This window comes from Hyperolius riggenbachi, chromosome 11 (assembly GCF_040937935.1).
Source record: "Hyperolius riggenbachi isolate aHypRig1 chromosome 11, aHypRig1.pri, whole genome shotgun sequence".
Taxonomy (NCBI): domain Eukaryota; kingdom Metazoa; phylum Chordata; class Amphibia; order Anura; family Hyperoliidae; genus Hyperolius; species Hyperolius riggenbachi.
Genome location: NC_090656.1, coordinates 155,979,032 through 155,999,652, shown reverse-complemented (window position 1 = coordinate 155,999,652; position 20,621 = coordinate 155,979,032). Strand labels below are relative to the sequence as shown.

The window sequence follows — 20,621 nt, the reverse complement described above, 5'->3', positions numbered from 1 at the left end:
TTTTTAAAATTGATTTTCTCAAAAACTACAGGGTCTTTTTAAAATATTTAATTTTATGCAATCAATCACTAAAGTCAGCATTATTGCCTTCAATCTAAAGGCGGCATTTAAAATTGATAGGTATGGCAGCTACCATACCTATTTAAGAGCTGGAGCTTGGTCACTCGTGGCCTAGGTCACTTGTGCCATTTAATTCCGAAGTGCCATTTATTATAAAGTGCTTTACAACTTACCAAGAATTTACCAAGAATTGTAGTACTGCTATATCTACAAGCTGCTTCTTGCATCACCTAACCTGCATTATTTTCATCTTCCTCATCAGGTATGCTTGCTACTCCCTTGCAAAGTCTGCTGTACAATCTGTGACTCCAATCGTTATCTGCACGATTTAATTGGTATGCTTGCTACTCCCTTGCAAAGTCTGCTGTACAATCTGTGACTCCAATCGTTATCTGCACGATTTAATTGGTATGCTTGCTACTCCCTTGCAAAGTCTGCTGTACAATCTGTGACTCCAATCGTTATCTGCACGATTTAATTGGTATGCTTGCTACTCCCTTGCAAAGTCTGCTGTACAATCTGTGACTCCAATCGTTATCTGCACAATTTAATTGGTATGCTTGCTACTCCCTTGCAAAGTCTGCTGTACAATCTGTGACTCCAATCGTTATCTGCACGATTTAATTGGTATGCTTGCTACTCCCTTGCAAAGTCTGCTGTACAATCTGTGACTCCAATCGTTATCTGCACGATTTAATTGGTACACTGCTGCATACATTGCTACTAAGATTGTTTAATATAAATTTAAGTAGTTCAGCAGTGTTAGTAAATTCCCATATTACATTTGTGAATCCTTTGTGTTCCGGCCCAGTGAGCAGTAATTATTTATTGCAGCAGGCCTGGTTTTTGGTAGCCACTCCCATCCTCAGCTGAACTGTTTTCCCAATTTCTAATTTAGAATCACTTCCAATTCAGCCATGGCAGCTACCATACCTATTTAAGAGCTGGAGCTTGGTCACTCGTGGCCTAGGTCACTTGTGCCATTTAATTCCGAAGTGCCATTTATTATAAAGTGCTTTACAACTTACCAAGAATTTACCAAGACTTGTAGTACTGCTATATCTACAAGCTGCTTCTTGCATCACCTAACCTGCATTATTTTCATCTTCCTCATCAGGTATGCTTGCTACTCCCTTGCAAAGTCTGCTGTACAATCTGTGACTCCAATCGTTATCTGCACGATTTAATTGGTATGCTTGCTACTCCCTTGCAAAGTCTGCTGTACAATCTGTGACTCCAATCGTTATCTGCACGATTTAATTGGTATGCTTGCTACTCCCTTGCAAAGTCTGCTGTACAATCTGTGACTCCAATCGTTATCTGCACGATTTAATTGGTACACTGCTGCATACATTGCTACTAAGATTGTTTAATATAAATTTAAGTAGTTCAGCAGTGTTAGTAAATTCCCATATTACATTTGTGAATCCTTTGTGTTCCGGCCCAGTGAGCAGTAATTATTTATTGCAGCAGGCCTGGTTTTTGGTAGCCACTCCCATCCTCAGCTGAACTGTTTTCCCAATTTCTAATTTAGAATCACTTCCAATTCAGCCATGGCAGCTACCATACCTATTTAAGAGCTGGAGCTTGGTCACTCGTGGCCTAGGTCACTTGTGCCATTTAATTCCGAAGTGCCATTTATTATAAAGTGCTTTACAACTTACCAAGAATTTACCAAGACTTGTAGTACTGCTATATCTACAAGCTGCTTCTTGCATCACCTAACCTGCATTATTTTCATCTTCCTCATCAGGTATGCTTGCTACTCCCTTGCAAAGTCTGCTGTACAATCTGTGACTCCAATCGTTATCTGCACGATTTAATTGGTATGCTTGCTACTCCCTTGCAAAGTCTGCTGTACAATCTGTGACTCCAATCGTTATCTGCACGATTTAATTGGTACACTGCTGCATACATTGCTACTAAGATTGTTTAATATAAATTTAAGTAGTTCAGCAGTGTTAGTAAATTCCCATATTACATTTGTGAATCCTTTGTGTTCCGGCCCAGTGAGCAGTAATTATTTATTGCAGCAGGCCTGGTTTTTGGTAGCCACTCCCATCCTCAGCTGAACTGTTTTCCCAATTTCTAATTTAGAATCACTTCCAATTCAGCCATGGCAGCTACCATACCTATTTAAGAGCTGGAGCTTGGTCACTCGTGGCCTAGGTCACTTGTGCCATTTAATTCCGAAGTGCCATTTATTATAAAGTGCTTTGCAACTTACCAAGAATTTACCAAGACTTGTAGTACTGCTATATCTACAAGCTGCTTCTTGCATCACCTAACCTGCATTATTTTCATCTTCCTCATCAGGTATGCTTGCTACTCCCTTGCAAAGTCTGCTGTACAATCTGTGACTCCAATCGTTATCTGCACGATTTAATTGGTATGCTTGCTACTCCCTTGCAAAGTCTGCTGTACAATCTGTGACTCCAATCGTTATCTGCACGATTTAATTGGTATGCTTGCTACTCCCTTGCAAAGTCTGCTGTACAATCTGTGACTCCAATCGTTATCTGCACGATTTAATTGGTACACTGCTGCATACATTGCTACTAAGATTGTTTAATATAAATTTAAGTAGTTCAGCAGTGTTAGTAAATTCCCATATTACATTTGTGAATCCTTTGTGTTCCGGCCCAGTGAGCAGTAATTATTTATTGCAGCAGGCCTGGTTTTTGGTAGCCACTCCCATCCTCAGCTGAACTGTTTTCCCAATTTCTAATTTAGAATCACTTCCAATTCAGCCATGGCAGCTACCATACCTATTTAAGAGCTGGAGCTTGGTCACTCGTGGCCTAGGTCACTTGTGCCATTTAATTCCGAAGTGCCATTTATTATAAAGTGCTTTGCAACTTACCAAGAATTTACCAAGACTTGTAGTACTGCTATATCTACAAGCTGCTTCTTGCATCACCTAACCTGCATTATTTTCATCTTCCTCATCAGGTATGCTTGCTACTCCCTTGCAAAGTCTGCTGTACAATCTGTGACTCCAATCGTTATCTGCACGATTTAATTGGTATGCTTGCTACTCCCTTGCAAAGTCTGCTGTACAATCTGTGACTCCAATCGTTATCTGCACGATTTAATTGGTATGCTTGCTACTCCCTTGCAAAGTCTGCTGTACAATCTGTGACTCCAATCGTTATCTGCACGATTTAATTGGTACACTGCTGCATACATTGCTACTAAGATTGTTTAATATAAATTTAAGTAGTTCAGCAGTGTTAGTAAATTCCCATATTACATTTGTGAATCCTTTGTGTTCCGGCCCAGTGAGCAGTAATTATTTATTGCAGCAGGCCTGGTTTTTGGTAGCCACTCCCATCCTCAGCTGAACTGTTTTCCCAATTTCTAATTTAGAATCACTTCCAATTCAGCCATGGCAGCTACCATACCTATTTAAGAGCTGGAGCTTGGTCACTCGTGGCCTAGGTCACTTGTGCCATTTAATTCCGAAGTGCCATTTATTATAAAGTGCTTTACAACTTACCAAGAATTTACCAAGACTTGTAGTACTGCTATATCTACAAGCTGCTTCTTGCATCACCTAACCTGCATTATTTTCATCTTCCTCATCAGGTATGCTTGCTACTCCCTTGCAAAGTCTGCTGTACAATCTGTGACTCCAATCGTTATCTGCACGATTTAATTGGTATGCTTGCTACTCCCTTGCAAAGTCTGCTGTACAATCTGTGACTCCAATCGTTATCTGCACGATTTAATTGGTACACTGCTGCATACATTGCTACTAAGATTGTTTAATATAAATTTAAGTAGTTCAGCAGTGTTAGTAAATTCCCATATTACATTTGTGAATCCTTTGTGTTCCGGCCCAGTGAGCAGTAATTATTTATTGCAGCAGGCCTGGTTTTTGGTAGCCACTCCCATCCTCAGCTGAACTGTTTTCCCAATTTCTAATTTAGAATCACTTCCAATTCAGCCATGGCAGCTACCATACCTATTTAAGAGCTGGAGCTTGGTCACTCGTGGCCTAGGTCACTTGTGCCATTTAATTCCGAAGTGCCATTTATTATAAAGTGCTTTGCAACTTACCAAGAATTTACCAAGACTTGTAGTACTGCTATATCTACAAGCTGCTTCTTGCATCACCTAACCTGCATTATTTTCATCTTCCTCATCAGGTATGCTTGCTACTCCCTTGCAAAGTCTGCTGTACAATCTGTGACTCCAATCGTTATCTGCACGATTTAATTGGTATGCTTGCTACTCCCTTGCAAAGTCTGCTGTACAATCTGTGACTCCAATCGTTATCTGCACGATTTAATTGGTATGCTTGCTACTCCCTTGCAAAGTCTGCTGTACAATCTGTGACTCCAATCGTTATCTGCACGATTTAATTGGTACACTGCTGCATACATTGCTACTAAGATTGTTTAATATAAATTTAAGTAGTTCAGCAGTGTTAGTAAATTCCCATATTACATTTGTGAATCCTTTGTGTTCCGGCCCAGTGAGCAGTAATTATTTATTGCAGCAGGCCTGGTTTTTGGTAGCCACTCCCATCCTCAGCTGAACTGTTTTCCCAATTTCTAATTTAGAATCACTTCCAATTCAGCCATGGCAGCTACCATACCTATTTAAGAGCTGGAGCTTGGTCACTCGTGGCCTAGGTCACTTGTGCCATTTAATTCCGAAGTGCCATTTATTATAAAGTGCTTTGCAACTTACCAAGAATTTACCAAGACTTGTAGTACTGCTATATCTACAAGCTGCTTCTTGCATCACCTAACCTGCATTATTTTCATCTTCCTCATCAGGTATGCTTGCTACTCCCTTGCAAAGTCTGCTGTACAATCTGTGACTCCAATCGTTATCTGCACGATTTAATTGGTATGCTTGCTACTCCCTTGCAAAGTCTGCTGTACAATCTGTGACTCCAATCGTTATCTGCACGATTTAATTGGTATGCTTGCTACTCCCTTGCAAAGTCTGCTGTACAATCTGTGACTCCAATCGTTATCTGCACGATTTAATTGGTACACTGCTGCATACATTGCTACTAAGATTGTTTAATATAAATTTAAGTAGTTCAGCAGTGTTAGTAAATTCCCATATTACATTTGTGAATCCTTTGTGTTCCGGCCCAGTGAGCAGTAATTATTTATTGCAGCAGGCCTGGTTTTTGGTAGCCACTCCCATCCTCAGCTGAACTGTTTTCCCAATTTCTAATTTAGAATCACTTCCAATTCAGCCATGGCAGCTACCATACCTATTTAAGAGCTGGAGCTTGGTCACTCGTGGCCTAGGTCACTTGTGCCATTTAATTCCGAAGTGCCATTTATTATAAAGTGCTTTGCAACTTACCAAGAATTTACCAAGACTTGTAGTACTGCTATATCTACAAGCTGCTTCTTGCATCACCTAACCTGCATTATTTTCATCTTCCTCATCAGGTATGCTTGCTACTCCCTTGCAAAGTCTGCTGTACAATCTGTGACTCCAATCGTTATCTGCACGATTTAATTGGTATGCTTGCTACTCCCTTGCAAAGTCTGCTGTACAATCTGTGACTCCAATCGTTATCTGCACGATTTAATTGGTATGCTTGCTACTCCCTTGCAAAGTCTGCTGTACAATCTGTGACTCCAATCGTTATCTGCACGATTTAATTGGTACACTGCTGCATACATTGCTACTAAGATTGTTTAATATAAATTTAAGTAGTTCAGCAGTGTTAGTAAATTCCCATATTACATTTGTGAATCCTTTGTGTTCCGGCCCAGTGAGCAGTAATTATTTATTGCAGCAGGCCTGGTTTTTGGTAGCCACTCCCATCCTCAGCTGAACTGTTTTCCCAATTTCTAATTTAGAATCACTTCCAATTCAGCCATGGCAGCTACCATACCTATTTAAGAGCTGGAGCTTGGTCACTCGTGGCCTAGGTCACTTGTGCCATTTAATTCCGAAGTGCCATTTATTATAAAGTGCTTTGCAACTTACCAAGAATTTACCAAGACTTGTAGTACTGCTATATCTACAAGCTGCTTCTTGCATCACCTAACCTGCATTATTTTCATCTTCCTCATCAGGTATGCTTGCTACTCCCTTGCAAAGTCTGCTGTACAATCTGTGACTCCAATCGTTATCTGCACGATTTAATTGGTATGCTTGCTACTCCCTTGCAAAGTCTGCTGTACAATCTGTGACTCCAATCGTTATCTGCACGATTTAATTGGTATGCTTGCTACTCCCTTGCAAAGTCTGCTGTACAATCTGTGACTCCAATCGTTATCTGCACGATTTAATTGGTACACTGCTGCATACATTGCTACTAAGATTGTTTAATATAAATTTAAGTAGTTCAGCAGTGTTAGTAAATTCCCATATTACATTTGTGAATCCTTTGTGTTCCGGCCCAGTGAGCAGTAATTATTTATTGCAGCAGGCCTGGTTTTTGGTAGCCACTCCCATCCTCAGCTGAACTGTTTTCCCAATTTCTAATTTAGAATCACTTCCAATTCAGCCATGGCAGCTACCATACCTATTTAAGAGCTGGAGCTTGGTCACTCGTGGCCTAGGTCACTTGTGCCATTTAATTCCGAAGTGCCATTTATTATAAAGTGCTTTACAACTTACCAAGAATTTACCAAGAATTCACCCAGGAATTCAAACAGGATTGAACAGCCACAGGACTCTGCTGGAGACAACTACTCTGCATCCACAACTGCCTCCAATGCTGTTGCTAAAAATGCCACTGCTGGACATTTGCACAGCCAAGTAGACTCTGCTTATTTATTTACACAGGTTTGCTTGCACTAACTGCATACTCAGTTAAACGGTTTAGTGGTTGGAAACTTCCTGGTTATAATCAGAGACCATTACCATGTTTACTGCACTTTTTCTTATGTTCTGCCTGTCTGCAAACATCTACAAGTTGCATTGCAATATGCATCCTCCCAGTGTACCACACTCCATATTCATTTCACCTGCTCTGCTTTCCTCACCTTACTCAGCTTCTCATGAACGGTTAGCTCTCCTGAAATCTCTCTCTCCCTCCAGCAGCTCAAAAACCTCACAAACATTTAAATCCCATTCACATTTGCTTACTCTCTCCCTCCTACTCTTACTTGCAGCTGGTGATATATCACCCAATCCTGGGCCACAGCCTGCTGCCAGACAAGCATCCCCTGCTGACCTGCTTCATACACTTCACAGCCCTCTGTCCACAAATAACCTCAACACCCATCCTCGCTCCAACCTTATTTCCATCCATCCCACCCACAAACACATACTCCCCCTACCCTGCGGTCTCTGGAATGCCAGATCCGTCCGCAACAAACTTACAGCAGTCCACGACCTCTTCCTCTCCAAATCCCTCACCATCCTCGCACTCACTGAGACATGGCTCACCCCCTCTGACTCTGCCGCAGAGGCTGCCCTCTCCTATGGGGGGCTTCACCTCAGTCACACCCCCAGACCAGACAACAGGACCGGGGGAGGGGTGGGTCTGCTCCTCTCCCCATCCTGCACCTTCCGTGTCCTCACACCACCTACCTCTCTACAATTCACATCCTTTGAGGCCCACACCATTCGCCTCTACCACCCCCTACCTGCCATTGTTGCGGTCTTATACCGCCCTCCGGGCTCCACCCCACAATTTCTCGATGACCTTGCCTCCTGGCTCCCTCACATCCTCTCCTCTGACCTCCCCACCGTCATCCTTGGGGATTTCAATATTCCCATCGATGAAGCCCAGAGCTCTGCTGTGACCCGGCTACTCACCATTGCCAACTCACTTGGACTTGTACAACACGCCAACACCCCCACTCACACTGCAGGTCACACTCTCGACCTTATATTCACTAAATCCACCACCATTGCAGACCTTGACATCGCACCCTTTCCACCCTCAGACCATCACCTTCTCACCTTCAACCTCCTCACGGAAGGCACCTCCAAATTAGCCACCCACCCACCTGGTCGATGGCAGCGAGACCTACGCAAGCTCAACCCTAGTGTCCTTGCTGACCCCCTCCATGCCCTCTCCTCCACTCTCCCCACCCTAACCTGTCCTAATCTTGCTGCAGCTCAGTATCGCCAAACTCTCTCATCAGCCCTAGAGAAAGCTGCTCCACCAATATTTCGCCACAACCGACCCCCTAACCCCCAGCCCTGGCGCACTACCCATACTCGCATCCTCCAGAGGAAAACACGCGCCACTGAACGGAAATGGAGAAAAACTAGACTTAACCAGGATTTCCTACAGTACAAGACCAACCTGCTGCAGTTCCACACTGCCCTTGCTCATGCGAAGCAAGAATACTTTACCAAGCTCATCGGAGCACAAGCTTCCAACCCCCGGCGTCTTTTTGCCACCTTCAACTCCCTGCTTAAACCCACCCCCCCACCCTCCATTTCCTCCCTCACTGCCACAGATTTAGCCACCCACTTCACCAACAAAATTGTCTCCATCCGCCAGGAAATATCCAATCTCCAATCTTCACCTCCCACCCCCTCCCAACCAGCTCCTCCTCCACCCTATCCTCCCCTCACATCCTTCACTCCTACTACCACCGAGGAAGTCAACCACCTACTGCAGACTTTCCATACCACTACTTCCCCCCTTGACCCCTTTCCCTTCTGATTTACTCCAGCCTCACTTCACGGAATTGGCCACAGTCCTCACTACCCTGTTCAATCTCTCCCTATCCACAGGCACCTTCCCCACAGACTTCAAGCAGGCCACTGTACTACCCCTGCTCAAGAAACCCTCACTCGACCCCTCGCTACCCTCCAACTACCGTCCTATCTCCCTCCTCCCGTTTGCCTCAAAACTCCTTGAGCGTCTGGTTCACAAACGCCTGACCCAGTACCTCAATGCCAACTCACTGCTAGACCCACTCCAATCTGGATTTCGGCCTGCCCACTCAACTGAAACTGCTCTCACCAAAGTGGTCAACGACCTTGCCTTAGCTAAAGCTGAAGGTAAATACTCCATTCTCCTCCTCCTTGACCTGTCAGCAGCTTTTGACACAGTAGATCATCCCCTACTCCTCCAGTCCCTCCAGTCCTTGGGCATTCACGATCTCGCCCTGTCCTGGCTTTCATCCTACCTCTCCAACCGCTCCTTCACGACCACCTTCAATGAGTCCTCATCCACCCCCAACCACCTCTCGGTGGGAGTCCCCCAAGGTTCGGTCCTTGGCCCCCTACTGTTCACCCTATACACATCCTCCATTGGCAAGGTTATCTCCTCCATGGGTTTTAACTATCATCTGTAAGCAGATGACACCCAGATCTACCTCCACACCCCTGACATATCCACCACTACTATGGACAAGGTCTCCTCCTGCCTATCCGCCATCTCCTCCTGGATGTCTGCTAGGTTCCTGAAACTAAATCTAGACAAAACGGAATTTATGATCTTCCCACCCCGGCCATCCACGAACCTCCCAGATGTGCATGTCACTGTTAACCACACTACCATTCGCCCTACCTCTCAAGCCCGCTGTCTGGGTGTCACCCTGGACTCCGCACTCTCCTTCACTTCCCACATCCAAAACCTCAAAGTCCTGCAACTTCCACCTTCGTAACATCTGTAAGATTCGCCCTTTCCTGACCTCTGCCACCACCAAACTCCTCATCCATGCCCTCATAATTTCCCGCCTTGACTACTGCAATGCCCTGCTGTCTTGTCTCCCTATGACCCGAACAGCCCCACTGCAGTCCATCATGAATGCGGCAGCCAGAATTATCCACTGCTCCCATCGCTCCACCACGGCAGATCCCCTCCTAGAATCCCTCCACTGGCTTTCTATCCAGTCCAGAATCAGATTCAAGATACTGTGTCTGACCTACAAATCTGTCCACAAAACCTGTCCAACCTACATTTCCGATCTTACTCAGAGGTACACACCTAGCCGCTCACTCCGCTCTTCCAATGAACTTCGCCTAACCGCCCCCCGCATCACCCAGTCCCATGCACGCCTCCAGGACTTCTCAAGAGCTGCTCCAACACTATGGAACTCCCTACCTCCACCCATTAGGGCAGCCCCCTCCAACATCTTCAAGAAAGCCCTCAAAACTCACCTTTTCACTCTGGCCTACTACCCCTCACAAGTGCTCTAAACCTACAGCTGAACTCTGGTCCCTTACCATTTGTGTCCTTACCTCTCCCTCTAGATTGTAAGCCTTTGGGCAGGGTCCTCCTCCTTTTGTGTCCTACCTGATCTTGCACCTCCATTACTGTGAACCCATGCTATGCATCTGAGTGAACCTAACTTGCCTAATCTCCATGCTCCATCCAGTGACTGACTAAGCATTACCTTGTACTAATACTGTGCTGTGTGATCTGGTTTTCTTGTATTCCTGTATTGTCATATTGCTGTATGTCACCCCTAAATATTGTCTGTAACCTAAATTAATGTTCAGCGCTGCGTAATATGTTGGCGCTTTATAAATACAATAAATAAATAAATAATAAATAATTCAGAATCCCGATTCAAGATGTCTGAATTCAGATACAAAACTTGAAATTCAGAACTCCGTGGATTTGGATTGCTCAACCCTAATAGCAATAACATTTGTTATGTTCAGTTTTGAGTTTAGCTGGACAGTGAAGCAAAGGTAAAAAGTCAACAAGAATTGTCCAAACAGTCAGCTCAGTAATTAAAATCATATCTTTAACATTTATTTCTGCAGATAAGGGTTCACTCACCTGGGATGTTCTTGGCCCAGCTGATGATGATGACAATTTCTCGATCTGCTAGGTCACATAACGTACTCATAGACTTGAGGTAGCCATCTGGAAGTGTTGGGTCTGGCATTGCAAATAGCTTATCTGGCTCAGCCACCAGAAGATGAGACACTACAGTATTTACTGGAGCTAAAATACACATACAAGAAATGATATACATTTGTGTTTTCACAGCCGCAACATTTTAGTGTTAACTTTTTACTGTAAATAAAAAAATAAATAAAGGAGAAATGCACACACAAGTCAGTGATGTGAAATAGTAAGTATACCCTGTGAAAATAGTTTTATTCTTGAAATTAACTGTCGCCATAACAGGTTATCTTAATTTAAAACTAACTTTGCAATAGGTATTTAACTACAGTACAAAAGTAATTAGTATTTATATAGCGCTGACATTTGCAGCGTTGTACAGAGTATTTCATTTTTCTACTTAATTGTACCTCAGGTGTGCTCTACCATAGTCATGTATCCATCATAGTCTAGGGCCAATTAATGGGGATGCCAATTAACTTAGCTATTTGCTTTTGAGTTGTGGGAGGAAAGCTGGGTGCCTGGAGGAAATCAAACGGCCTGGAGGAAACCCATGTAGACACATGAAGAAGATACAAACTCCATACAGATAGTGCTCTGGCTGGGATTCAAACCAGGAACCAGCGCTGCAAGGCAATTGTGATATGCACTATGCCATGATGCTTAGCTCCATGTACTGTGTTATACTTACCTAAATTTAGGGATGGGCTGGCACACAGGTTTTGCCAAACAGTATGTTTTTTATGAAAATAATTGTACTGTATATACTTCGACAGTAAGCAGTAGATGGAATATCTCTGATCTTTGCATAAAGAGAGACTTACAGTATCTCACAAACATAAGTACACCTCATTGTAGCTTTTCATGGGAAAACAAGATATGGCACTTTGAAACAATGTAAATTAGTTAGGGTACAGCTTGTATAATGGTGAAAAAATGCTGTCCCATCAAAAAACAACAACACACAGCCACTAATGTCTTAACCACTTGCCGACCGCGCACTCATAACGCGTGTTGGCAAAGTGGTAGCTGCAGGACCAGCGACGCACATCTGCGTCGCCGGCTGCAGGCTAATTAATCAGGAAACAGCCACTCGCGCGAGCGGCTGCTTCCTGTCAATTCACGGCGGGGGGCTCCGTGAATAGCCTGCGGGCCGCCGATTACGGCTCGCAGGCTAAATGTAAACACAAGCGGAAATAATCCGCTTTGTTTACATTTTTACAACGCTGCTAACAGTAGCAGCGTTGTACCAGATCAGCGATCCCCGGCCAATCAGCGGCCGGGGATCGCTGTCACATGACAGGCAGGAGCCTGTTAGAGGCTGCACAGGACAGATCTGTTCCTGTGCAGCCTCCGATCTCCGGGGAAGGGAGGGAGGAGAAAGGGAATCCTGCGGTGGAGGGGGCTTTGAGGTGCTCCCCCCCGCCAGCCATACGCAGGCAGGAGCGATCAGACCTCCCCAGCACATCATTCCCCTAGTGGGGAAAAAAGGGGGGCGATCTGGTCGCTCTGCCTAATGTTTGATCTGTGCTGGGGGCTGCAGAGCCCACCCAGCACAGATCACAAAAAACAGCGCTGGTCCTTAAGGGGGGGTAAAGGCTGGGTCCTCAACTGGTTAAACCATAGGAAACCAAAGTGATAGGGATATGATGTGGAGCCTGTTCTGAGTAGAACCTGTCCTGTTAAACACGGCCACCAAGCCGCAGCTCAGTTTCAGGGTGTTGGCAATCTTCTTATAGCCTATGCCATCTTTATGAAGAGCAACAATTTTTTTTTTTTATGATACAGAGAGCTCTCCGCCTGTTCCCCATTCACACCTGTTCATAGAAGGGTGTAGGAGGCGCCCGGTAGATTCGGACAGTTTGATGTTTGTCTTAAATGCTCAAGGACAATAACTTAAAGTATAAATACACTAATAAACAGAGGTCCTACCTTATAAAAAAGTAGTCCATCCACTGGTTGTGTTTCTAAAAAGTAGATAATTTAGTGGGCACTTAGCTGACAACGCGTTTCGTGGTGAAAACCGCTTCCTCAGGTCGAATAATATGCCTTCCTGCTGAGGAACTCTCTGACCAGCGCCGCAGCGCCTCCTCCACTGCCGGTAAATAAATTTTAGAAGTACAACCAGTGGATGGACTACTTTTTTATAAGGTAGGACCTCTGTTTATTAGTGTATTTATACTTTAAGTTATTGTCCTTGAGCATTTAAGACAAACATCAAACTGTGCGAATCTACCGGGCGCTTCCTACACCCTTCTATGAACCTTTCACCCCTGGACAGGGGTCACCACTGGACCTAGTGGACTTTCCATAAGGAGTTGCGACCATTCGCCGACAAGGCCGAGTGGGGACGGTACTTCCCCACAAGCGTTTCTAGTGGTTGCTATTACTGTGAAGTTGTTCTGCTAGGCTGCAGTACAGACTTAATCGCCTGCTCCTCAGGTGATCCGTAATTGCAGTATTGTTTGTGGCACCTGCTCCTCAGGTGTCCTCTAGGCTGCAGTACACTCTTAATCGCCTGCTCCTCAGGTGATCACTAGGTTGCAGTACAGTCTGAAACACCCGCTCCTCGGGAGATTCTATCTCCTCAGTATCTGCAGCCCCCAGCTTGCTGGTGCTCGTACTTCTAAACGTACTGATAGGACCTCACCAGCCCCTCTGGTGAGGTCTCGCCAAACTATTAGTTACTGTTCTCTATTATAGTACCTTGCCAGCTTCTCCGGGAAGGTCTAGCAAAACTATACAGTACCGTATCTGTTAGTACGTTCCCAGAGCCCCCGGAGGCCTTGTAGCTAGTGCCAGCCAGCACCTCTGAAGGGGCCTAGCCTGATTGGTTTCTGAGGCTCATCAGCTCCACTGATGAGCACTCGTTATTTATTCATTATTCTCACCAGCTCCACTGGTGAGGTGTTGCTTAGTGACTGATAGCACCTTCCCAGCTCCTCTGGAAGGTTTAGCCATAACTATCTGAGTCACTTGTATCACCTTTCCAGCGCCACTGGAAAGGTCTAGCGTAGCTTTTCTTGCTACCTGATTAACTAATTACTTGCCAGCTCCTCTGGTAAAGACTAGTCAGTCTTTCTCTGTATTCTCTCTGTTGGTACCTTCCCCAGCCCTCTGGGAAGGTCTGTTCATAGTTGTACAGTCTGTGTACTGATAGTGCCTTACCATCCCCTCTGGTAAGGCCTTGATACTATTAAAGTTACGGTTGCACCAAGCACATCACTCATTTCATCCTTGAAGCTATACTGGTATTATTGGTGATTCTGCAGATCACGCATAATCAGGTATAGCGTCTGCATTATTGGTGATTCTGTAGATCACCAAATAATCAGACATCTGAGTTGCGGCACCCAACCGTTACAGAATTTAAGGTAAAATTCATTTGGGTTAACATCATGCCTAGGGTATTTAACATAATCTCTCATAATGTCCAAGGTTTAAATCAACCTGTTAAGAGGAGGAAAGCATTTCATCATTATCAGAACTTGAAGGCTTCTGTGTTATTTTTACAAGAAACCCTCTTTGTCCATAATAAAGCTCCTACTTTTATGCGTAGGCAGTATCAGAAGATATATCTGGCTACTTTTTCTAAGAAAGCTAGAGGTGTTGCTATAATTTTTCATAACTAGGTTTCTTTTTCCCTTATAGATTCTTATGTAGATCCTTAGGGCAGAATTAAAGTGTTAAAAGGCACTCTGAAGGGGAAATTGGTTACTGTGGTTAATTGTTACGCTTCTACTGAATTTTTGAAACCGTTATCACCTTTGCTTGAGCAGTATTCTTCTCCTTATATGATCATTAGTGGAGACGTCAATGCAGTTGCTAATCCTGGCCTTGATAGGTTGTCTCAGTCACCATTTGCCCAAAGTTTTCCATGGAGACTTACTAGTCTCCTTTCCAAGTCTCAAGTTTTGGATGTTTGGAGAGACCACAACATTGGCTGTCATCAATACACATTTTTTTCTCACTCCAGGCAATCCTATGCCCGACTAGACTATATATTTTTATCTGCTCTGTTAGCTTCTAACTCCTCCTCCTCTGACATTGTGATATGCAGCTGATCGGATCATATAGTGTCGGCCATCTTGCAGGGTTTTAGTTTCCCATATCGTCCTGGCAATTGGAGACTTAATGACTCTTTTGGCAGATGACTCGGATAGAATGGAAGTGGCTGGGGAGTTGGAGGAGTATTTTATGTTCAACAGTGATGAGACTATATTGCCGGCTCTTAGATGGGTAGCTCATAAGCCGGTTATTAGAGGTGTTTTTTAGCTAAGGCAGCTCATGCTAAGAAACTGAGGTCTCAAAGGATCTCTTCACACACAGCGGATTTAGATGCACTTTATAAACGCCACTTTAATGCCATAATAATGTCCTACATGAAATTAACTTGAAAAGGATAAAGCATAAGAATCTTCTTAATACTTCTCATGCAAAAGCATTGAAGTTCTCCAAAGCTACATTTTTGCTAAGAGGTAACAACCCTTCAACTCAATTTGCCAGCAAGCTTAATCAGTATTACAAACCCCCTCATATTTATACGTTGCATAATTCTAGAAGTGCTACAGAGTGCTTCAAATTTTTGAAGGTTATTATAAAAAGCTTTTAGGTACTGAGGTCTCCACTTTCTAGCCTTGATCTTCCAACCCTGTGGTTGGATCACCTTAAGTCTCTCAATGCTCCAAATACGGTTGCTGAAGTGACTGCCTCTATTAAAAATGTAAAATCTTATACACCTCCAGGCCCTGGTGGGTTCACTCCCATATGTTCTAAAAAAAATTGCAGAAATCCTTTCTGTACCTGTAGTTGCTCTGTTTAATTCTGTCCTTAAAGGGGAGAGATTCCCCTCTGAAATGCTTTTAGCTTCTATGTCGCTGCTCCCTAAACCTGGCGCAGATCACTCCACTCCTGCGGGTTTTCACCCCATTTCTATCCTCAACAACGACGTTAAAGGGAAGGTCCACGCAAAATAAAAAAAATGAGTTTCACTTACCTGGGACTGGAGCAGCAGTGAGTGACTACGAGGGCACAGGATGGCTGCATGGGGCTGGTAGAAGCCCCAGGTAAGTGAAACTCATTTTTTTATTTTGCGTGGACCTTCCCTTTAAGCTGTTTGCTAAGATTCTGGCAGTGCGTTTGGGTACTATGGTGGGTCCTTCTCAGACAGGTTTTATCCCGAATAGACATGGGTCTGATAATGTTCGTTTGGCTATCAACATATTACAAGATGCAGAATTGACTACCACCACATTTTTTATGCTGGGACTCGATATTATCAAAGCATTTGATTCTGTTGGTTGGCAATACTTGGTTACAGCCCTGGAAGGCTTCGGCCTTTCTGGTCCTATCATATCTGCTGTATTAGCCTTGTACAGTGACTTGCAAAAGTATTTGGCCCCCTTGAAGTTTTCTACATTTTGTCACATTACTGCCACAAACATGAATCAATTTTATTGGAATTCCACGTGAAAGACCAATACAAAGTGGTATACACGTGAAGTGGAACGAAAATCATACATGATTCCAAACATTTTTTTTTTAAAATAAATAACTGCAAAGTGGGGTGTGCGTAATTATTCGGCCCCCTGAGTCAATACTTTGTAGAACCACCTTTTGCTGCAATTACAGCTGCCAGTCTTTTAGGGTATGTCTCTACCAGCTTTGCACATCTAGAGACTGAAATCCTTGCCCATTCTTCTTTGCAAAACAGCTCCAGCTCAGTGAGATTAGATGGACAGCGTTTGTGATCAGCAGTTTTCAGATCTTGCCACAGATTCTCGATTGGATTTAGATCTGGCCTTTGACTGGGCCATTCTAACACATGGATAGGTTTTGTTTTAAACCATTCCATTGTTGCCCTGGCTTTATGTTTAGGGTCGTTGTCCTGCTGGAAGGTGAACCTCCACCCCAGTCTCAAGTCTTTTGCAGACTCCAAGAGGTTTTCTTCCAAGATTGCCCTGTATTTGGCTCCATCCATCTTCCCATCAACTGTGACCAGCTTCCCTGTCCCAGCTGAAGAGAAGCACCCCCAGAGCATGATGCTGCCATCCACCATATTTGACAGTGGGGATGGTGTGTTCAGACTTCAGAGTGATGTGCAGTGTTAGTTTTCCGCCACACATAGCGTTTTGCATTTTGGCCAAAAAGTTCCATTTTGGTCTCATCTGACTAGAGCACCTTCTTCCACATGTTTGCTGTGTCCCCCACATGGCTTGTGGCAAACTGCAAACGGGACTTCTTATGCTTTTCTGATAACAATGGCTTTCTTCTTGCCACTCTTCCATAAAGGCCAACTTTGTGCAGTGCAGGACTAATAGTTGTCCTATGGACAGATTCCCCCACCTGAGCTGTAGATCTCTGCAGCTCGTCCAGAGTCACCACAGGCCTCTTGACTGCATTTCTGATCAGCGCTCTCCTTGTTCGGCCTGTGAGTTTAGGTGGACGGCCATGTCTTGGTAGGTTTACAGTTGTGCCATACTCCTTCCATTTTTTAAGGATCACTTGAACAGTGCTCCGTGGAATGTTCAAGGCTTTGGAATTCTTTTTTGTAGCTTAAGTCTGCTTTACATTTCCCAGCAACTTAATCCCTGACCTGTCTGGTGTGTTATTTGGACTTCATGGTGTTGTTGCTCCCAATATTCTCTTAGACAACCTCTGAGGCCGTCACAGAGCAGCTGTATTTGTACTGACATTAGATTACACACAGGGGCACTCTATTTAGTCATTAGCACTCATCAGGCAATGTCTATGGGCAACTGACTGCACTCAGACCAAAGGAGGCTGAATAATTATGCACACCCTACTTTGCAGTTATTTATTTTTTTTAAAAAATGTTCGGAATCATGTATGATTTCGTTCCACTTCTCACGTGTACACCCTTTTGTATTGGTCTTTCAAGTGGAATTCCTATAAAATTGATTCAGATTTGTGGCAGTAATGCGACAAAATGTGGAAAACTTCAAAAGAGCCGAATACTTTTACAAGCCACTGTATAATAATCCCTCCACATTGATACATATTCCAGGTGCTACCTCTTCCCCTATCACCCTCAGAAGAAGTTCTCATCAAGAGTGTCTCTTTTGTTTGCCCTAGCCCTGGAACCCCTGGCAGTTGCTATCAGAAAACACCCTGACATTGTGGGTTATGGTCCTGATAGTATTAAAATGGCTTTATATGCGAATGACGCTCGCTTGTTTGTAACTAGACTAGTCACCACGCTTCCTAATCTTTTTAGTTTTTAGATTACTTTGCTGCTTTTTCCAGCCTCAAAGTCAATTCTTTTAAGTCCACGGCTCTCCGGGTTTATCTCCTCCCACATTCACAGAAATTGTTGGAAGCAAATTTTCATTTTTTTTCTGGAGCAGGTCCAAATATAAATACCTTGGAGTATTTCTCACCCCTCGGTATCGTGACCTGTATGAGGCCAACATTCCTCATATTTACAAATCAATATTGCTACTTTTAAAAAGTTGGTCTTCATACAAGGTCTCCTGGTTAGGCAGATTGCTTGGCCTGCAAAATGAACATACTTCTGAAATTGCTATATTTGTTTTTGTATGCTCCCAATTACTATCACAAAGTGTTCCCTGGCAAGCTTGCAAACTCAAATTAATAAATTTGTATGGGATAACAAGCCTGCTACAGTTAGATCCCAGGTGCTGTACAGACACTCTTTACAGGGGGGAGGGGGGGGGCATTGACCTCCCTAGTTTATGGCATTACTATTTGGCGGCAAAATTGGGTCAAATCTTGGATTGGGGCCTTGTTTCAGCTCTTCCTTTGTGGTGGCAGTTTGAACAGGCTTCGATTTCACCTTTTTGTTTACCTTCTCTAATTACGGTGGTAACTGTTCGTGATATTACTCTCCTTTCTTGCAGAAACAAGGTAGTGTCATCCCTTGCTTGTTTTCTGTGACTTGTTTTCTTTTCCCTCTGATAGGTTGTCATTCTTGGGCAATCCTCGGTTACCACCTGCCATTCATAATCCTCAGGCCTTTTCTTGGTGGAGGGATCGGGAAATGTGAACTGCTAATAGATTCTGGTTGGGTGGCAAGTTTGTCTCTTTTTATGTTGCGTTTTGGTCGGGATGCCCCTCTTAGTAAGGTATTTTGTTACTGTCAAATTAAGACTTTTTTAGCCCTCAGTTTCCTGCACCTTCTAGTCGGGATTTGGGTATGTTCGATAATCTTTATTTCAGGTTTTCTAGGCGTAAGGGTTTCATTACTACACTCTATGCCTTGATTCTTAGCCGTAATTCTGATGAGAAGATGCTTTATATGAGAGCCTGGGAGGGGGATTTGGGAACACAATTTTCTCAATCAGATTGGTTCTCTTCATGGGCTTTCATTGCTAAGGTCGTTAAATCTAATATTATTAAATATACTGCGGTTAAGTCACTTTTCCGTTGGTATTACACCCCTTCTATGATACATAAATGTTATCCTTCAGCTTCCTCTGACTGTTTGAGGCTGCGTCTCTAAGGGCACCATGCTGCATATATTTTGGGAATGTCCTATGGCCATCCAGTTTTGGGATGATTGGAGATCTCTCGTGTGTTTGGTTTTCCTCACTACATCCCAGGCTCTCCTATACACCCCTAATTATGAGGTCCCTGGTTCTTTTCGCACCTTGTACAGATATATGCTCCTTGCAGCTCAGTGGTGTATTGCCTTCCAATGGAAGACTACTTCTCTCAATGTTTCTTTGGTTTCTCAGCGTTTGGATAGGATTATGCTGATGGATCAGGTTTATTATCTCAGTATTGAAAAATCTGTCTAGATTTGACTTAATCTTGGATAATTGTAAAGAGTATAGATGTTTATGATTGTGTTCCTTTATTGTATTATATTTAGTATATTCCTTAGGAATATTCTACAATACTGTGTGTTTGTCCTCGGTTTTCTCCTTTCTACAACATCAGCATCCACATACAATACTGTGTTATATTATAGTGTGTTTGGGTTTCTATAGTTCTCTTTTCTTTTTCTTTTTTTTTTTTCACTTTCTTTTGTTTCATTTTCATATTACTGATTGAGTTTTTTTTTTTTGTTTTTTTTTTACAGGTAAATGTGAAGAGCGGACCAGAGGTTTTTTTTCATATGCATTATAAATGTGATGTAACCCCTGGAATCTCAGCAGAGTGGTAGAGATGGCCCGAACCTCCGATTTTCGGTTCGCGAACCTTCGCCAAACAATTGATTCGCGTGAACATTTGCGAACTGCAATAGAATGCAATGGGGAGGCGAACTTTGAAAACTAGACACACTTATGCTGGCCACAAAAGTGATGGAAAAATGTTTCAAGGGGTCTAAAACCTGGAGGGGGCCTGGCGGAGTGGAATAGATGCCAAAAGTCCCGGAGAAAAATCTGGATTTGACGCAAAGCAGTGTTTTAAGGGCCGAAACCACATTGAATGCTAAATTGCAGGCCTAAAGTGCTTTAAAACATCTTGCGTGTGTGTACATCAATCAGGGAGTGTAATTAGAGTACTGCTCCACACTGACACACCAAACTCACCGTGTAACGCACCGCAAACAGCTGTCTGTGTTGTGACGGCCGTGCTGGACTGGTGCGCACCATGGCGAGATTGCTCTTCCTCAGCGATAACAGGTAATGTCTGACTGCCATATCAACTTTCAATAGTTCTTTCTCTACCATTGTTAAAGCTTACATCTATTTTTTTAAATACTTGTTCTGCTTGCTGTTCAGTACCTGCAACGAGAATCTGTTATGGAGGGCAAGTCTGCCATTGCGAGTGACCGCGGGTAATGGCCGGGGAATCAGGGTTTGATTCTGGTCCAGAG

At 43.6% G+C, this 20,621-nt stretch overlaps 1 protein-coding gene across 3 annotated transcripts in view; it reads right to left on the bottom strand.

The window, feature by feature from the left end:
* The window catches only part of ESRRA (estrogen related receptor alpha), a 264,360-nt gene that overhangs the window by 74,628 nt on the left and 169,111 nt on the right, over positions 1-20,621 (bottom strand). For all 3 annotated transcript variants that reach the window (XM_068259914.1, XM_068259915.1, XM_068259916.1), the window contains one exon: positions 10,748-10,915. In XM_068259914.1, the coding sequence (XP_068116015.1) occupies positions 10,748-10,915 (168 nt within the window). The remainder of the gene's footprint in view (positions 1-10,747; positions 10,916-20,621) is intronic.